This window comes from Felis catus, chromosome E3 (assembly GCF_018350175.1).
Source record: "Felis catus isolate Fca126 chromosome E3, F.catus_Fca126_mat1.0, whole genome shotgun sequence".
In the NCBI taxonomy this organism is placed as follows: domain Eukaryota; kingdom Metazoa; phylum Chordata; class Mammalia; order Carnivora; family Felidae; genus Felis; species Felis catus.
Window position 1 is genome coordinate 15939367 of NC_058383.1, and position 19222 is coordinate 15958588.

Genomic DNA, 19222 nt, shown 5'->3' on the forward strand with positions numbered 1-19222 from the left:
CTTTCCAGGTATATAAACAATCCCAAGGCATTAGACAAAGTTACCCAAATAGCAAATACCTTTTATATACCAATAGTTAATTTTCCTATGAATATTTTGTAACCTTTTACCAGAGGAAAATGTATCCAAATGAGGGTGAACAAGTTTTTATTTTTTAAATTCTAGCACTCAAATAAAGCATAAATATTCATCACCTTAAAAAAAAAAAAACTTATAGTGTATGTCTACATGTATTATTCACTCAGTAAGTATTTACTCAGCAACTGATGGAAAAAAAGTAGTAAAAACTCAGAAGTTTTCCTTTCATGCCTCCTCCCTCCAGGTCCTAGGAATGCCTGAAAGAGGTACAATGTTTGTCCTCGTAGAGACTCAGGCTTCTGCTAAAGATGCTAAGGACCACACCTGCCAGAGATCATACCTCATATTGGTGGCCAGGCAGGAACTAAAGTTAGGCCTCCAGACCTTTCCATTTCAGGGGTCCTTCCACTCTCTGGAAACCTCACTTTCCCATAAATCGCTCACTGCAAAATTCTTGACTAGTGTTAATAAGTCAATGAATCCTTGGGAGAAATGGATAGGTTGCTTTAGGAGAAAAAACTCTTGATTCAAACCATTTCACTTAGGAAAATCAGAAAATCTAAATCAGAAAATGCTCAGCAATTAGGAAACTAGCTAACTCAATTATATGAATTTTTAATTAAATTATCAAATTAATGAAGTACTGTTATATTATTTAATTCAACAACTATCTGCTGAATGCCTAATGCATGCGTCCCTGCCTTCATGGACCGTTCTCAGGAGGGAGACAAGGCACTAAACAGGTAAACATTCATCTATTGTTACCACTTGTAATTATTCAAAAGAAAAGTAAACTATGGTGCTTGTAAGAGACAAAAGGACCTATTTTAGATTGGCTAAAGAGGAAAAGCAACATTCAACTTGAACTATCAAAAAGATAAAGAGGGAGCAGGACAGAGAGAAAAGTATACCAGGCAGAGGAACAGTAAAGCAAAGGTCCTGAGGTAGTAAAGGGCTTGGAAGATTACAGAAACTACCTGCCAGTGGAAAGTGTGTGTGTTTGGGGGTGGGGACAGTAGCACAAGAGAGGGTTGGTGAATAGGTGAGGTTATACAGGGTCATATAGGTCCTAGTAACGAATGTGGATTTCCTCTTAGTACAACAGAAAGTGAACAGTTTTAATAGGGGATGTGTTGATCCAATTAATATTTTAAGATTACTCTGTCTGCTGACTGGAAAACAGAAGGGGGGGGGGGGGGGAAGAGTGGAAGCCAAAGGCTACTAATCTAGACCAGAGATGACAGACTACATTTAGCTATGGAGATGGTGAAAAGTAACTGTATACAAAATATACTGAAGGTGGAGATGACAGGTCTCACTGATGGACTAGATTTAGGGGTGAGGAAGGAGGGCTTGATTTCTGGACTAAGCAATTGGATGGATGATGAGAGAAAGGGTTAGAAATACACTTTTGGGAGTCATCAGCATATAAATGGGTAAAATGACCAAGGGGAGGGTGTGAAGAGAAAGAGGTCCTGGGACTGAGCCGTAAGATACCGCAACATTTAAGCCAAGCAAGGGAGGAAGGATAAACCAGGAAAGGAGACTGAGAAGCAGTCCTTGATGTAGCAGAAAATGCAGACAGCATGTTGCAAGGCCCAAGTTTCTAGAGTTTTTCGTTTTGTTTTGTTTTTCAAGTACAATTGACAGTTTCTGTATCAACTGCTGCTAAGAGATCAAGAAGATTGAGGACAGAAAATCAACCTTTGAATTTGACAAGATGGAGGGCTCAGATAATCATCACAAAACCATTTCTATAGATTGGTGTGGATAAAAGCCCAACAGACTGAGAATGAGGGAATAAAAACACTTCTAAGAATGAGGGTGTAAAAACACTTCTAAGCAGTTTTGTTCTGAGGGGAAGCAGAAATGGAGCAATAAGTGGGCAGGAATATGGGGACAAGGAATTTTTAAAGATGGATAAATTAAAGCGGGACTGTTTAATGACAGTGAATACTCTAGTAAAGAGGGGGAAATTGGAAATAGCTTGGGCTACAGTAATATATCTGAATGTTTTTCAAGATGTAGATTAAGCCCCATTAATGAACTGCAAAATCAATTTAGTGGGTCAGCCTTCTTTTTTAATTGTTTTAAATGTTGTTATGTATTTTTGAGAGAGAGAGAGAGACAGACAGACAGACAGACAGACAGAGCATGAGCAGGGGAGGGGTAGGTAGAGAGAGAGGGAGACACAGAATCTGACCCAGGCTCCAGGCTCTGAGCTGTCAGCACAGAGCCCGACGCGGGGCTCAAACTCACAAACTGTGAGATCATGACCTCAGCTGAAGTCAGACACCCAACCGACTGAGCCACCCAGGTGCCCCATCACTCTTTTTTAATAAGAAACAATATAACAGTGTACTGAATACAGTAAAAGTATTATTTCACGAAGCTTTCATTTGTTACATATATATAATAGTGTTTTTTAAAAATCTGAAAAATAGTAGTATACATGACCATTAAACATGAAGCAAAACAACACAAAGGAAAATGTGAGTATTAAATAATCAATGCCAAAGAGAACACGATATGGGTATGCCTACAAGTTAATGTGAACCATGGAAAAACCCACATGCGGAGCAGCAGCAAAAACTTCATCTGCACGCAGCACAACAAACAAACATCACACACACGAAGAAGTTTCTGAGGTCCCAGTCCTAGCTCCAGTACTTCCTTCTTCCCAGAAAACCCGCCCCTTCCCTTGCAAGGCGAGCTGCTGGGCAAACTCGGAGAAGCCTTCTTCCCAGTTAGGGCTCCCCAAGGTAAGCCCCAAACTCTAATCCAGCACTTCTCCATCTCTCCTGCAGGTACCCCCAGGGCGGACCAGGGCTTTACACCGTCTAAGTCCCCGCCGGAACACCGGGCTGAGCTCCCCACTGGGAACCAGGTCACGCTAGGATATGAACGATGGAGGAAGCAGGCACACTGATAGACCGTCAGGCCAAGCCACGCTGGGCCCCGCGTCCCAAGCACAGGGTGGGAGCAGGGTCGAAGGTTCCGAGAGGCAGAGCGAGGGTCCCTTTCCTCCCCGCCTCCCGCCCCAAGCCTTCCCCAACCACCACCCCCCCCCCCCACGCTCGTACAAGGTGCGCTCCAAGCCCGCGCCCTCGGCTCCCCTCGACCCAGCCGTCCCCAGCTGTGGACACTTGCGCGAGCCCGGGAACGCGCCCTGGATGACTTACACTTCCATGTCGACCCCGAGTTGTCGCCTCCGCCCGCCAGCACACACGCAGCCTCACGCTACGCCGCCACCGCTTCCGCCCGCCTCACAGCGCACCGGGTAGCCGGCTCCGCGCGCCGCGGGGCACGTCGGGATCGCCGCGCTGCATGCCGGGAACCTGGCGGACCGGGCCGGAGACCTCAATGCAGCCAGACTTCTGTGCACTTCACGTTGCGGGGCTTGAAACTGTTGAGGGACGCCTGGTGGAAGCGCAAGGCGGCTTTGTGCTGCTGGAAATGTTCTGTTTCATGATCCTGATGTTGGGTGTGGCGCCGTGTGTTCTGTTTCTGAAAATTCAGTGAGTTGTCCACTTTTATGTATGTTGTAATTGAATAAAACGTCTTAAAAAGTGAAAAACCCTCAGCCTCCCTTCTCGTTATCACTCTTCTTGAGAGCTATTTGGCGCGCGCGCACACACACACACACACACACACACACACACACAAAACTGTAAGGGTGCCTGGGTGGCTCAGTCCCTAAGCGTGGATTTTGGCTCTGGTGATGGTCTCACAGTTCCTGAGTTCGAGCCCTCTTTAGGCTCTCTGCTGCCAGCGCAGAGCCTGCTTGGATCCTCTGACCCCCTCTCCCTCTGCCCCTCCCCTACTAGCGCTCACTTGCACTCTCTCAAAAATAAAAAAAAAAATAAACATTTTTTTAAAAGCTGTAAGGGTAAGACTCTGACCTTCCAGACTTTCTAGGAATTTATCTAAAGGGAATTATCAGATGCTTGAAGAAAGGTGGTTTTATAGTGATATTTTTTTCAGGGAGATAGCCTGAATATCCATCAATGAGGAATTGATAAATCATGTTTCAGCCACCCAGTATTATATATACGACCATGAGAAATCATGTAGCATATTTGTTACGCTACAGGAAATGCTTAAGATAGGGTTTTTAATTAAAAGATAGAAAATGATGTGGTGTTACTCTAATAATCTAAAGAAAAATGCACAGGGAAAAAATAAGGGCACCTGAGGTAGAGCCACCTAATGTATTATATTTTATGTCTTAAAAAAAAAAACAGACATGGAAGGTTCATTATCTTCTAAACTTTGGATATGTCTGAAATAGTTCTTAAAGACTGGAAGGAAATAGCCAAAATATTAACAATAGCAAATGTCTTTAAATGATATGTCAATTGCAGGGTGACTGGGTGGCTGTCAGTAAAGTGTCCAACTCTTGATTTCAGCTCAGGTGGTGATCACATGGTCTGTGGGATCAAGCCCCACGTTCAGCATTCAGCTCTGTGCTAACAGTGCAGAGCCTGCTTGGGATTCTCTCTCTGCTCCTCCCCTGCTTGCTCTCTCTCTGTCTCAAAAATAAATAAGCATAAAAAAAAAAAAAAGATATGTATGGGGCGCCTGGGTGGCTCTCAGTTGGTTAAGTGTCTGACTTTGGCTCAGGTCACGATCTTGCTGTTTGTGAGTTCCAGCCCTGCATCAGCTGTGCTGACAGCTCAGAGCCTGGAGTCTGTTTCAGATTCTGTGTCTCCCTCTCTCTCTGCCCATCCCCTGTTCATGCTCTGTCTCTGTCTCTCAAACATTAAAAAAAAATTTTTAATGAGATGTCAATTGCTAATTTTTTCTGCTTTTTTATAGTTATATCAGTTATCATTTGCTAAATTCATTCTCTTTGCAAGGCACTTACTAAGCACTTTGTTATTCCATTACATTAACAGTTAATGGTGCAAGCTTTGCAGTCAGATGGCCTGTGATTCTGTTTGCCTCCATCAATTTCTTAGAGGCTGTTGGACCTTGGGAGATTACTTAACCTCTCCTAACCCCAGTTCCCTCTTATGTAAATCATAGGTCTGTTTGGTAATCTTTATAAAGTACCTGACACATAGTAAGTGCTCAGCAAATATTAATTACTGTGACAATACAACTATGACACTCTGGGGTAATTCTTTTGTTATTCAAATTTTAATATTGAGGAAACTGAGGCGGGCTTGAAGACATTATGATTTACCCAAGATCAGTCATCTAGGAACTTGTCCACTAGGGATTCAAATTCAGGCCATCTGAACAACTGTAGGAGGTGTATTAAATTGTTAATAGTGACTGATGATAGGTTAATAGAATGTGTTATGGCAAAAAAGGAATTGAGTACTGATACCTGCTACAACATGGATGGCCCTCAAAAACATGCCAAGTGAAGAAGCCAGACACAAAAGACCACATTCTATATGATTCCATTTATATGAAATGTCCAGGATGGCAAATCTATACAGACAGGGAGTAGATTAGTGGTTGCTTAGGGATGGGGAGTGACAGCTAATGGACACTGAACTTTCCAATTTTAGTATATGTGCTACCAAAGCAAGCACATGGACACTGAATTTCTTCTGGGGGAAATAAAAATTTCCCAAAACTATGTTGTTATGGTTGTCCATCCCTGTGAATATATCAAAAAAACACTGCATATACAATTTTAAATAAGCAAATTGTATGGTATCTGAATTTTGTATTCAATGAAGCTGTCAAAAAAGTGTTTTACTGGTATTTGCCTGTGGGGGTTAGTTTGGAAGAGAAATAAGAGGAATTTTTAGCATTTAACTTTACACACTCAGAACTTCAAAAATGTTTTTCAATGCACATGTTATTTTCAAATTATAAAAAATATTATTTTAGGGCACCTGGGTGGCTCAGTCGGTTAAGCATCCGACTTCAGCTCAGGTCATGATCTCACAGTCTGTGAGGTCAAGCCCCGCATTGGGCTCTGTGCTGACAGCTCAGAGCCTGGAGCTTGCTTCAGATTCTGTGTCTCCTCTCTCTCTGCCCCTCCCCTGCTCATGCTCTGTCTCTCTCTGTCTCAAAAATATATTAAAAAATTAAAATTTTTTTAAAATATTATTTTTAAAACAACTAATTTACTTTAAAAAATCAGCAGGTAAGTAAATGCCACCCTAGACCCAGCTGGTCTGATTTGTATAGAGGGTCCCCTGTAACTTCTTTAAGGCCAGTGGGCCCCACAAAGCAGCACTAATGATGCTTGTTGTGTATTCACTTAGCAAATATGTAGCGATGGCCCATTTAGTGGTGATGATACAAATATGAATAATCCACACCTCCTGCCCTGGCCAGCTGACAGCCTAGTTGGGGAACCAGCTCTGGACATCAACAACTATAATACACAGTGTTTAGACGCGATGAAGCAGAGGAGAGAATGACTAATGAGGTGGAGAGGCGTCTCAAAGCCAGGAGTGTTTGAGCTGGTTGTGGGGAGGAGTACCCAAAGCCAAGGCTTCAGGGATGGGCTCCCACAGAAGAGGGGTCAGTACCTCTGAGGGCCCCATGATAAAATAGCTAAGCTCCAGGTTCTCCAAGGGAAGCCACCCTAAGACTTCGAGGACCATATGGAGTCACTCTGCCTATTCTCTAAGGGCAGCCAAGTAATCAGGAGTGAGGCCCTTTCTCCCAAGGGAAGGCTGCCCAAAAGGACCTTGTGCAATGAAATAATCCAGCCAACAAAGCTGGGCTAGTCAATGACTGAAACTCCTCCCTAGCCTGTCCCCACTCAGGGCCTCCCTGTAGCTCTCCTAGCTTGAGACTGCATAAGGAGTCTCATTCTTCGCTACCCAAAGTATAAAAACCTAGAAAATGGCTTTTTTTTTTTTCTTAACAGCTGGCTTTTTAGGAAGGACCATGTACTATATACAAAGGCCCAGAGCATGAGCAAGCCCTGTGTGTCTTCCATGGGGAAATGTCCTGTTGAACACAGAGCTGTTAGGTCTAGAGCTCAGTAGGAAACTGGCGAAAACTTTTGAAGGTGTAAGTAGTTCAGGTTGAAGTCTTTGAGGTTAAGTCACCCAGGGAGAGTCCAGAATAGTAAGACTTACTTAGTGCTTATCAGGTGCCACCGAGTTGATCTCAGCTCTTCACAGGGGTGTGCTAATTAATCCCCTCAAGATTCCATGAGGATGTGTGCATTAGTATGCTCTCATTTACTTCCCTCAGGAATTCTCAGAGTTAAGTACAATGATCAGCCCATTTCACACAGAGGAAAGTGAAGCTCAGAAACGAGTTACAACGTGTCAAAGCCAGGGTGCTCCCTCTTCTCTGGCCAACTCCCAACACCCATGTGCACCGGCACTACCCCAACTTTGCCTCTCAGTTTTAGGACCTGCAACAACTGGGATGCCTCCCTGTTCTGCGCTAGATACTTTAGATGCACCAAAGTGGAAAGTGTAGGGGAGAGAGGCCAGGCGAAACTTTCATTCTTCTGAGGCAAATCCCATGCAGTATTCAGTCCTCTGCTGAAATGGCTGTTGTCCATTGTCTGAACAGTCCTGGACCCTCAAGCTGGCAATGAGGATGAACACAGAAGGTTTGCCTATGGTCAAGGCCTTGAAGGAAACACTGACAAAGCCCAGTGAGGTTGTGATCATTTTTAGCATCTCAGGAGCAGGAATTGTAGACCCGTGGTGACTTCTAATCATGGGTTGTATTCCTGGGGACCCACAGGAATAAGGCAGTCATGTGTGGTAGTTATAGATGTGGGCTCTGTGGCCACCCAGACTGAGTTAAATCCAGTACCTACCTTACAGAGTTGTTGTGTTTAGAATAGCATCTGGCAAATGGCAAGCGTGAAAAAAAATGTTATCTATTATCTCCCAAAAATCCAAAGCAAGGAAATAAGATTTTGAATCAAGAAAGCTTTAAGTATATGATGATGTATGGATATCATCTATTTCCCCTTATTGTGGATATACTGTCTACCTTCTTGGAAAAGTCATGAAGCCTTTCACTACCCACCTTACCTTGGAACAGTTGACATGAGTAGAGTTAAAGGCTTCTGGTGAGTAAGAAAATGAGTTACATGGCAGTGCACGATTTGGAGGGTGGGCCAGCCCCATTCAAGGGTATTTTCCTGGAGTCTCTCCATATGCTAGGCAGAATAATGGTCCCCCAAAGATGTCCCAACCCTAATCCTCTAGAACCTGAAGATATGTTACCACATAAGCCCAAACAAACTTTATAGATGTGATCAAGTTTATAGATCTTACGATGGGAAGACTATCCAGAATCATTTGGATGGGCCCAACCTAAGCACATGGGTCCCTTTAAAGAGGAGAATCTTTCCCAGTTGACAGAGTTAGAGGAAGGTGTAACGATGGAAGAAGAGTCCGAGAGATGCAACTTTCCTGGTTTTGAAGCTGGAGGAAGGGGCCATGAGCCAAGGAATATAGGTTGCCTTTAGAAACCAGAAAAGGCAAGGAAACAGATTCTCCACTAAGCCTCCAGAAAGGACTGAAGCCCTGCCAACACCTTAATTTTAACCCAGTAAGAGCCACGTGAGGCTTCTAACCTATAGAAATATGAGATAATAAATCTGTGGGAGTTGTGTGGGCATTTGTTATAGCAGCAATGAAAAACGAATAAACTCCCATACAATTCCTTTATTCTATGCAGACTGTCTTGCTTATTCACTGTCCCCAATCCCAAAAATCCCTCAAACGACTCCTAGATAGATCCAGGTGTCTCACGGTGTCATGTGTGTGCACATGCACACACACACGTGAGCACAGGCAGAGCTCTGGGACCCTCTCTTGTGGCTGCCACTGAATTTGTTGCAGTGATGGCAGCAGAGCAAGGTGCAATTGTCCCCAGGTGCTGAGGCTTGGCCTCCTACCTGACACCATTGCTGCAGATGTCTTAGGCTACTTTAGTTTAGTTTCATTCCCTGGCTGCTGGAGTCTGTGGGGCCAGGTGCAGGGACAGTCAGCATGTAAGGCATATTTAAGAGTATCTTATGTTCTGCCCTCCTCCCTGCTTTTATATTATTTTTCCTCCCCTTTTCCTATGTCCATCTGTTTTGTATCTTAAGTTCCACATATAAGTGAGGTCATATTATATTTGTCTTTCTCTAATTTCACTTAGCATCATACACTCTAGTTCTATCCACACTGTTGCAAATGGCAAGATTTCATTCTTTTTGATTGCCAAGTAATACTCCATATATACTCCATACTCCATATATCTGGTATATATATACCAGAACAAACTGAGGGTCACTGGAGGAGTTGTGGGTGGGGGGATGGGCTAAATGGACAAGGGACATTAAGGAGGTCACTTGTTGGGATGATCCCTGGGTGTTATACATAGTGGATGAATCACTGGATTCTACTCCCAAAATCATTATTGCTCTATATGCTAACTTGGATGTAAGTTTCATTAATGAATGAATGAATGAATGAATTTTAATTTTTTTTAACATTTATTTTTGAAAGACAGAGAGAGGCAGAGCATGAGCAGGAGAGGGGGAGAGAGAGAGACAGACGGAATCCGAAGGAGGTTCCAGGCTCTGAGCTGTTTGTTAGCACAGAGCCCGACGTGGGCCTCGAACTCACGAACCACAAGACCATGACCTGAGCTGAAGTCAGATACTCAACCGACTGAGCCACCCGGGAGCCCCTGAATTAATTAATTTATTTATTTATTATTATTTTTTTTTAAATATAGGGGCACAGGTGTTTCCTTTGTTGTTGTTGTTTTTTTTATTTATTTTTAATGTTTATTTATTTTTGAGACAGAGATCGAGCATGAGTGGGGGAGGGTCAGAGAGAGAGGGAGACACAGAATCTGAAACAGACTCCAGGCTCTGAGCTGTCAGCACAGAGCCAGATGCGGGGCTCGAACTCACAGACCGTGAGATCTTGACCTGAGCCGAAGTTGGAAGCTCAACCGACTGAGCCACCCAGGTGCCCCTTAATTAATTTTAAAAAATAATGTAACACATAGTTCTCTGCCTTTCAACCAAGCCGGAGCCTTCACTCTGCACTCTTGGGAGGGAATGTTTTTCTGGAGGCTCCTTGGTGTCAGTGAGCCCCCATTCCCAGCCCAGGCAACCTAAGCCTGAGACCTGGGCTTACATAGTTCTCTGAAACTTATATAGTTCTCTGAAAAGTGCTGGTATTTAGTAAGTACTACATAAGAGAGCTTATGAACAAATATCCTACATATTTTCTATCTTTTGTCTAGTGTGATTTACATAGCATAGGGATTAGGAACACAGATGCTAGGGGCAACTGGGTGACTCAGTCAGTTGAGCATCCCACCTTAGCTCAGGTCATGATCTCATGGTTTCTGAGTACAAGCCCTGCATTGGGCTCACTACTGTCAGCATGGAGCCAGCTTCAGATCCTCTGTCTCCCTCTCTCTCTACCCTTCCCTCACTCACACTCTCTCAAAAATAAATTTTAAAAATTTGGAGAAAAAAAAAAAGAACACAGATTCTAGGGTCAGACTGCTGGCCTTAGTTTGGATTCCGTCTGCCCCACCTAGTAACTTTATGAGTTGGGGCAAGTCACTTAATCTTCTAAGCATCTAATCCTCTAAATTTCCCTATCTGTAAAATAGCGATAATTGTGTTTACCTTCTAAGAAGATTAAATGTGATGATAAACATGCAGCGGTTTTAGAGCATGTCTGCAAATTGTTTGGACACTCTTCCTTCATGGGCTGGAGACTAATTCCCCCCACCTTGAATATGGCCTGGACTTGTGCCTCATTTGTAATGAATAGAAAGCAGTGGAAGGGGGGCACCTGGGTGGCTCAATGGTCAAGCATCCAACTCTTGATTTCGGCTCAGGTCCTGATCTCACAGTTCGTGAATTGGAGCCCACATCAGGCTCTGTGCTGACAGTGCGGAGCCTGCTTAGGATTCTCTCTCCCTCTTTCTCTGCCCCCCTGCTCTCAAGCACATGTGCACTTTCTCTCCTTCTCTCTCAAAATAAATTAATTAATTAAAAAAAAAGGCAGTGAAAGTGACACTACATGACTTTTGAGGCTGGGGCAGAAAAAGCTATGCAGCTCTCATCTGACTCTCTTTCAGGACGTGGGTTTTAAAGTCCTGAGTCACCCCATAAGAAGTGTAGCTACCTTCACACCATTAGGCTGGAGGCACCACATGGAGAGATCATACAATTATACAAACTGTTGCAATCCCCAGCCATTTGAATCGTCCCATCCCAGGCATCAGACTTGTGACTGATGAAGAAGTTTTTGAAATGACCCCAGGTCCATACAACTGTATGAGAAACCTTTAGCCAGAACCTCTTAGCTAAGCCCATTCAAACTCCAGAATGATCAAAAGTAATAACTATCACAGTTGTTGTTTTGTAATTTGGGATGTTTTGTTACACAGTGATAGATAACTGATATGCACATAAAGTACCTTGAACGTGAAAAGCACTGAATAAATAGTTGTCCTAATTATTATTATTTCAAACTAGCATCATCCTGGCCCGCTAGGCCTTCCTTTATTAATAATGGCAACTACCATTCACTGAGTACTTAGCATAAATCAGGCATTATATGTATATGATTTCTTCTTCACTCAATGTTCAAGGCATGGGTATCATTATTCCCTTTTTACTGAACCTCCAAGAGGGTAAGTACTTACCTGAGGCTACACTCAAGGAGCATTGTGGCTTAGATTCAACCCTGGCTCCTCTGACTCTCAGAACCTGTCATAAAGTGTACTCCAGAATAGTTAACTGCCACTTGAGTCCTTCTAAAGTGCTGCCAGGAGTGAGTCTACCGCCCAGGCTGGGCCACCAACAGCTGTCTCCACGAAAAGCTAGCGAGATTGGGCTCTTGTCAAGCCTCGCACCATTCTTTCAGGCTGTCTCCCACATACTCAGCACCAAGTATGTATGGTCGATCTTAATTCAGCAAATGAAGAGTACAGCAACCCACAGGCCTCAAGACTACTTGTGCAACTTTTGTATTCACCAAAGGGACTGGAAAAACAATTGATTGTCATTTAAGATTTAGTGGTGTTCCGGGCCACCTGGGTGGCTCACGGTTGAGTGTCACCCTCTTGGTTTCAGCTCAGATCATGATCTCACGATTTCCTCAGTTCAAGCCCCACATTGGGCTCTGTGCTGGCAGTGCAGAGTCTCCTTGGGATTCTCTCTCTCTCTCTCTCTCTCTCTCTCTCCCTGCCTCTCCCTGTCTCTTTCAAAATAAATAAATAAACTTAAAAAAAAAAAAAGATTTAGTTGTGCTCCTATTGGTAAGTTCTTGTTAACTTGATCCCTCAGGTAATTAATTTCTGATGAATCAACATCTTGGCGTACCAATGCTATTGCTGTCCTGCACATAACATGAGCTTTGCGGCTAGACCGTTGGGGTTCAATTCCCAGCTCGGCCACTTCCTAGCTGGGTATTATTGGGAAAGTCACCCAATCCCTCCCAGACACAGTATCCTCATCAGTAGAATGGGAGTAATTATAGCATAGGCCACAAGGACTGGTTGTGAAGATTTAAGGAGATAACCAATATGTAAGGTGTTTAGTAAGTGCCTGGCACACAGAGCTATTAGCTCTCATTGTTATTTGCTTATTGCCCTATTTATATAGAGAGAACACCTCAGCCTGCCTTTAAATTGTTTCCTTAACATTTTTTACTTTCCTCAGGCAGGAGTCTGTGCTTGGAATTTCCTAAGATGATGCTCAGGAGGCGTGACGAAGTAAGAACCTCTCCCTTTCCTCCTTGTCTCTCTCTTCTCCTGGGAGTTCAGTTATTGTCAATAATAGCAATGACAACACAGGTACTGAATGCTGATTATGTAGCTGTAAGATCCAGTCTTAAACTGTGTATATATCATTAACTCAGATTCTCACAACAAATCATACAAGCTAGATATTTTTACTCATTTATTCATCGTTTTTTTCAATTAACGAATACTTACTGTGTTCCTTCAATGATCTAGGTACTTGGGATACATTAAAGCATAAGACAGACAGAAATCCCTGTTCACATTCTAGTGTGCAGGGACTACTGTAAATAAACAAACAGTAACAAAGGTAGCAAGTCAAAGAGTGATAAGTGCTGTGGAGAAAAATAAAGGTGAGAAGGCAAAGAAGGAGAAGCAAATTTCTCCTTTAAACAAAGCAGTTAAGGGAAGTTCTCACTTTGTGAGAGGGTGACAGGTGGGCAGGGACATGAAGAAGGTGAGGAAGTGAGACATGGGGAGACTTGGGGCAACATTCCAGATAAGGGGAACAGCAGGGAGTATGAAGTATAAGGAAGCATAAAGCACAGAGGAACATGCCTGGATGTTTGAGGAACACAGGAAGCCAGTATGGCTGGAGTAGAGAGTGGCCGAGTGACAGGAGAGTCACAGGAGAGAAGGGTAGAGAGGTATAAGGAAGGAGGGAGCAGGGCAGGTCACTGAGTTCTAGGCCACTGGAAAGACACTGGCTTTCACTCAGTGAAATGCAGAGCCCTCGAATAATAGCTTTGAGCCGAGAAATGGCATGATCTAGTTTAAATTATAAAAGGATCTCTCTGCCACTTGTGTTGAGATCCTAGAAGAGCAAGGGTGGAAGCAAGGACAAGAATGGGAAGGCAAAATATCATGGTGCATGGTGGCTCAGTCCAGGAAGAAGCAGTGGAGTAGGGAGACACTATCAGATTCTGGATGTAATTCCAAATAGATCCAACAGGATTATATGGCTGGATTTGGGTAGGAGGAAAAACAGGGGTGAAGGATGACACTAGGGCTTTTGGTCTGAGCAATCGGATGGTGTTGCTGTTCAACAGAATGATGACCACATTTGGAAGGAAGATCAGATGTTGACTTTTAGATGTCTTTTAGGGGTGCCTGGGTGGCTCATTTGGTTAAGCGTCCAGCTCTTGACTTTGGCTGAGGTCATGGGTTTGATCCCCACCTATCATGGGTTTGATCCCCACATCAGGCTCTGCACTGGCAGTGTGGAGCCTGATTAGGATTCTCTCTCTCTCCCTCTCTCTCTGCCCCTCCCCCACTCATGTCTGTCTCTCTCTCAAAATAAATAAAAAAAAAATAGATGTCTTTTAAACATTAAAAAAAAATCAGAAAGGCATTAGGATATAGAAGTTTTCCCTCCACCTAATAAGTGGATAATAATAATAAGTGCTTATCAATATGCTTATTAATGCTTAATTAATTAATTAATGCATAATTAATTATGCTTATTAATCATTAATTATAATTATTGATTAATTATAATAATTAATTAATTACATCCCAGTGGCTGAGCTGGGATTTAAACCAAGATAAGTCTGACTCCACCATCCTTATCTTTTGTGTTAAATATCAGCCACAGGATTTTTGCTTTTGACCAAGATGGAGTCAGTTGGACCTGATTTACTGTCGCACATGAAACAACAACAAAAAAATTAAAAAGACAACATACACGAAACAAAGATTTTCAATGAAGGATGATGATTTCGGAAAGACAGGAAATAAAAGAAGGGAGCCTTATAATCATCCAGGTTACTATTTGGAGAAAGTTCTCTGGACATGATGTAGGGAGGCATAACTGAGGCAGAGTCTGGCAGACCTTCTGAGTTGAGAAGGCCGAGAGAGACAGAGGCCTCTAGAGTTCATGAAACAGAGTACCGGAGAGAAGAGAACTACACAGAGGACTCCGAAGATATACAGAAGGTCCTCCTCAAGTATTCAGTGGGTTACTGAATCAATGCATGCATGTGAGGAAAGTATCTGAATATCGGGAAAGAACAATCCAAAAGGATTAAAGGAAACAATGCTTATTCATGCCAGTCAGACTGGGAAAACTTATAATTCATTGAGTATTAAGGGAAGTCTTCTCTCATTAGTGGGAGATAATTAGCTCTAGACTGAGCATCGCTATTGACCTGTCTAACAACTAACGAAAACAAAACCCAAAAGGATCAAACTGTTTCCAAGTTACCTAACTGCATCCCAGAGCAAAATTCAAAAAGATTTATCAGAATACAAAAATATCCACCACCTAACCAGATAAAGATCCAATGTTTAGCATCTGATCAAAGACCACTAGATGTGTAAAGAAGCAAGAAAATGTGACCGATAATGAACAGATTAATAAATCAGAGAAAGACATTAAAACGTGTATTCTAACTGTATTCCATATGCTCAAAAAGCTAAGTTGAGGACTTGAATGTGTTACAGGATTTTTTTTGCCACAAAACCCAGGATGCATTGTCTCACCACTTCAAAGAATGAAGAGGTAGACACAAACTGTGCAGCAGGCAAAAGTTTATCAGAGTTTAAGATTAGAAGGGAAGAATAGTAGAAAAGCTCTCTTTACAGAGAGGGGACATTCAAAAGTAAATGCCTGAGGACTACAGCCAAGGGTCCTTGTTTTATAAGGTTCTGGTTGATGTGGGAAACAAAGGCAGAAGGAAATGGCAGCTAAAATTCAATTTCCTTATAACCTGCAGTCCATTGGCAAATACTTCAGGCAGACAGAGGTTTCTCCAGGAACTTCCTGCTATCTTAATGCTAATGCCTTGCTAGAGGAAAAAACAACCTTAGCTTGACAATAGCTAGGCCTCCAGAATCATGTGAGTCTTCTTTAGCATATGAAAATCTCATTGGAGGGGCACCTGGGTGACTCAGTAGGTTAAGCATCAGACTTCAGCTCAGGTCATGATCTGTTGGAGTTCGAACCCTGCATCTGGCTCTGTGCTGACAGCCTGGAGCCTGCTTCGGATTCTGTGTCTCCCTCTCTTTGCTCTTCTCCCACTCATGCTCTCTCTCCCTCTCAAAAATAAATAAACAGAAAAAAAATCTCATTGGAAACTTCACCTTGAGTTCCCCACCCCACCCCCACCCCCACTAATTCCATATAGATAACCAGTCTCTCCTCATGATCCTGGGGCAGCTCTTCCTGCCCATGGGTCCTGTCCCCATACGTCAATAAAATCACCTTTTTGCACCAAAGACATCTTCAAGGATTTTTTCTTGGCTGTTGACTCCATACCCCATTTGCCCCACTATCACCCAAAAAAACCTCATCACTGGTCAGCCCTCCCCTGTCCTTTCCCCCTTGTTCCTTCTAAGGTTCTACCCTTATTGGCTTGATAACTCTGGGTCCTGGGTTGGCTCGTTTCCATTGTATGAGGGGTGGTCTATGGCCATACTTAGGTCTTTTGTCAAATTCCAGAGGGGAAACCTAGGGGGAGTAGGCGGGGTCTGTTACATTCTTAAGAGAAACCTATGCCTGAGGGGGCTTGCTGTGGTCAGACACTCCCAGCATTGTTCCAAAATAGGTGTTTTTCCTCACTCAGGGACCTCAGGCCCTAATCTTTCCCTCTCTGCCTACTGAATCCTATCTTTTCCTATCATAAACAGACACTTCTCCAGAGATGATACAGAAATGGCCAACAAGTAAAGCACCTGGGTGGCTCAGTCGGTTTGTTACAGCAAATACTTGGCGCCCAGGAAGGGGCAAGCGACAGTACTTAGGGAATCAGAAAAGACTGCTGCCTGCCCAGTGAGTCATCTCCAAAGGCTGAGCATCCCACTCAGGTTTTACTGATCTTTTATACATATGTGCTTCTGGGTGGGTGGGACTAGTATAGCCAAGCTTCTGGTTCCTGTCTGCTAGATGATGCAAGAGGCAAGCGAGATTGCAGAAGTCAAAGGCATGCAAAGGGAGTTTCTGGCCTTGGATATCTGGCTGGCCCTTTTTATTTGCATTCACCAGCTTTCCTTTTCAGGTTAAGTGTCCAACTTTGGCTCAGGTAATGTTCTCACGGTTTGTGAGTTCGAGCACCGTGTAGGGATCTGTGCTGACAGCTCAGAGCCTGGAGCCTATCTGGGATACTGTGTCTCCCCCTCTCTCTGCCTCTCCTCCACTCACACTCTGTCTCTCTCTTTCAAAAAAATACTAAACATTATTTTTAAGAAAAGCCCAAACCAAACTTCTAGAGTTGAAAACTAAAATATTTGAGGGTTTTTTGTTTTGTTTTGTTTTTTGTTTTGTTTTTTTGCTGCATCCACCATGAGAAGGAAGATCATTCTCAAGCAGACCTTCAGCATTCCAGAAAACATTGACATCACTCTGAAGGGCTATACTATTAGTTACTGTGAAGGCCCCCAGAGGAAACCTGTGAAAGGACTTCAACTACATCAATGTAGAACTCAGTTTCCTTGGAAAGAAAAAGAAGAGGCTCCGAGTTGACAAATGGTGGGGAAATATAAAGGAAGTGGCTATTGTTCACGCTATCGTAGTCATGTACAAAAAACATGGTCAAGAGGGTTACCCTGTGTTTCCATTACAAGATGAAGTCTGTGTGTTGAGTTTTTCTGGGCGTGATGGTGGGGTGGTGGCATCCAGAGCCGACAGCCAGGAAAGAATTCTTGAAGATGTCTTTAGTGCAAAAAGGTGATTTTATTAAAGCACAGGACAGGACCCAGGTGCAGGAAGAGCTGCCGCAAGACCTTGAAAAGAAACTGGTTATCTAATAGGGAGTTGGGGGAGGTAAAGTCAAGGTGAAGCTTCCAATGAGATTTTCATATGCTAAAGAAGACTCCCAGGATACTGGAGGTCTAGCTATTGTCAAGCTAAGGTTGGTTTTCCTTCTGGCAAAGCATCAGCATTAAGATAGCAGGGAGTTCCTGGAGAAACCTCTGCTTGCCTCAAGTATTTGCCAGCAGGCTGCAGGTTATAAGGAAATTTAATTTTATTTGCCATTTCCTTCTGTCTTTGTTTCCCACATCATGTGTATGTTCACTTTCCCATCAATGTTGTTATTCAGGAGAATGGTTCTCTTGTTGAAATATGAAATACATCTGTTTGCTGGGTTCAGATGAGGTCAGGCATTGCCTGTTCAGTATCTCCCCAGAAAGATGAGTTAATTCTTGAAGGAAATGACATTGAACTTACATCAAATTCAGCTGCTTTGTTTCAGCAACCCACAAGAGTTAAAAAAAGGATATCAGAAAATTTCTGGATGGTATCTGTTTCTGAGAAAGAAAAAGTTCAGCAGGCTAATGAATAAGACCTAAGTTAGTCCAGCTACAGAAACCACAAGATGCCAGATTTTTCAGACTTCTTTATGATATTTTAAAGATGCACTAACAGCTGTGTGTTAAAAAAAGAAAAGGAAAGAAAACTACAAGATTGGAGATACTGAATTGGATGGACAGGAGATTAGATATTATAGATGGAAAGACTGGTGAATTAAGGACATAAAAATAGGCACCATCCAAAATGAAACACAGAAAGAAACAGAATCACCCAAAATAAAACAGCATCAATGAGTTGTGGGACACTTCATGCTTATGTACAAATAATTGGAGTATCTAAAAAAGAGGAGAAAGAAGAGGGTGGAAAGTTCTCTTAATATTAAAAATTATAAATCTACAGACCTAAGATGCTCAACAATCTCCAGCACAAGAAAAATGAAGAAAACAGAAAACTGCACCAAGGTGTATCAAAATCAATGATACAGAAAAAAATCTTAAAAGCAGCTAGAGGGAAGGGCGCCTGGGTGGCTCAGTCGGTTGAGCTTCCCACTTTTGGTTTTGGCTCAGGTCATGATCCCAGAGTTGTGGGATAGAGCCCCATGCACTGAGCATGGAGCTTGCTTAGGATTCTCTCTCTCTCTCTCTCTCTCTCTCTCTCTCTCTCTCTCTCTCCCCCCCCCAGCCCCTCTCCCTCACTTGCATTCTGTCTCTAAAAATTATATATAAATACATATGTAAATATATATAATATATTACATATATACATATGTAATATACATATACGTATATGTATAATATACATATACGTATATGTATATATGTAATATACTATATATATAAATATGTGTGTGTGTGTGTGTGTGTGTGTGTGTGTGTATATATATATATATATATATATATATATAAAACAGCTAGAGGAAAAAAAAGACATGTTACATACAGAGGTACAAAAATAAGGCTGACAGATTTGTTATCAGAAACAATGCAAATGAGAAGACAGTGGAGCAACATCTTTAAAATACTGGGGGTAAAAGTCCACTCAGAATTCCATATGTGGGAAAAATATTTCTCAAAACAACAACAGGGTAACATAAAGACATTTGCAGATGTACAAAACCTGAAAGGATTCATCACTGGTACTACAGAAAAATAAAGGAAATGCTTTAGACAAAAGGAA

General features: G+C 42.7%; 1 protein-coding gene, 1 long non-coding RNA gene and 1 pseudogene across 6 annotated transcripts in view; 2 read left to right on the top strand and 1 right to left on the bottom strand.

Moving 5' to 3' along the window:
* The window catches only part of CRCP (CGRP receptor component), a 46933-nt gene extending 43272 nt beyond the window's left edge, over positions 1–3661 (bottom strand). For 2 of the 5 annotated variants that reach the window (XR_006590972.1, XR_006590973.1), the window contains exon 1: positions 3261–3661. Coding sequence is in view for 1 of the 5 variants with exons in the window: in XM_023246346.2 (XP_023102114.1) it covers positions 3261–3268 (8 nt within the window). In the remaining 4 variants the exon portion in view is untranslated. The remainder of the gene's footprint in view (positions 1–3260) is intronic. The other 3 variants (XM_045047530.1, XM_023246346.2, XM_023246350.2) reach the window with 3 other exon arrangements.
* Positions 2624–3655, top strand: LOC123382510. The gene is made up of 2 exons (XR_006590974.1): positions 2624–2840; positions 3205–3655. It is a non-coding gene; the product is annotated as an uncharacterized LOC123382510 (long non-coding RNA).
* A 13416-nt stretch (positions 3662–17077) lies between the features above and the next one.
* Positions 17078–18077, top strand: LOC101084759 (annotated as a pseudogene).
* Positions 18078–19222: the final 1145 nt, after the last annotated feature.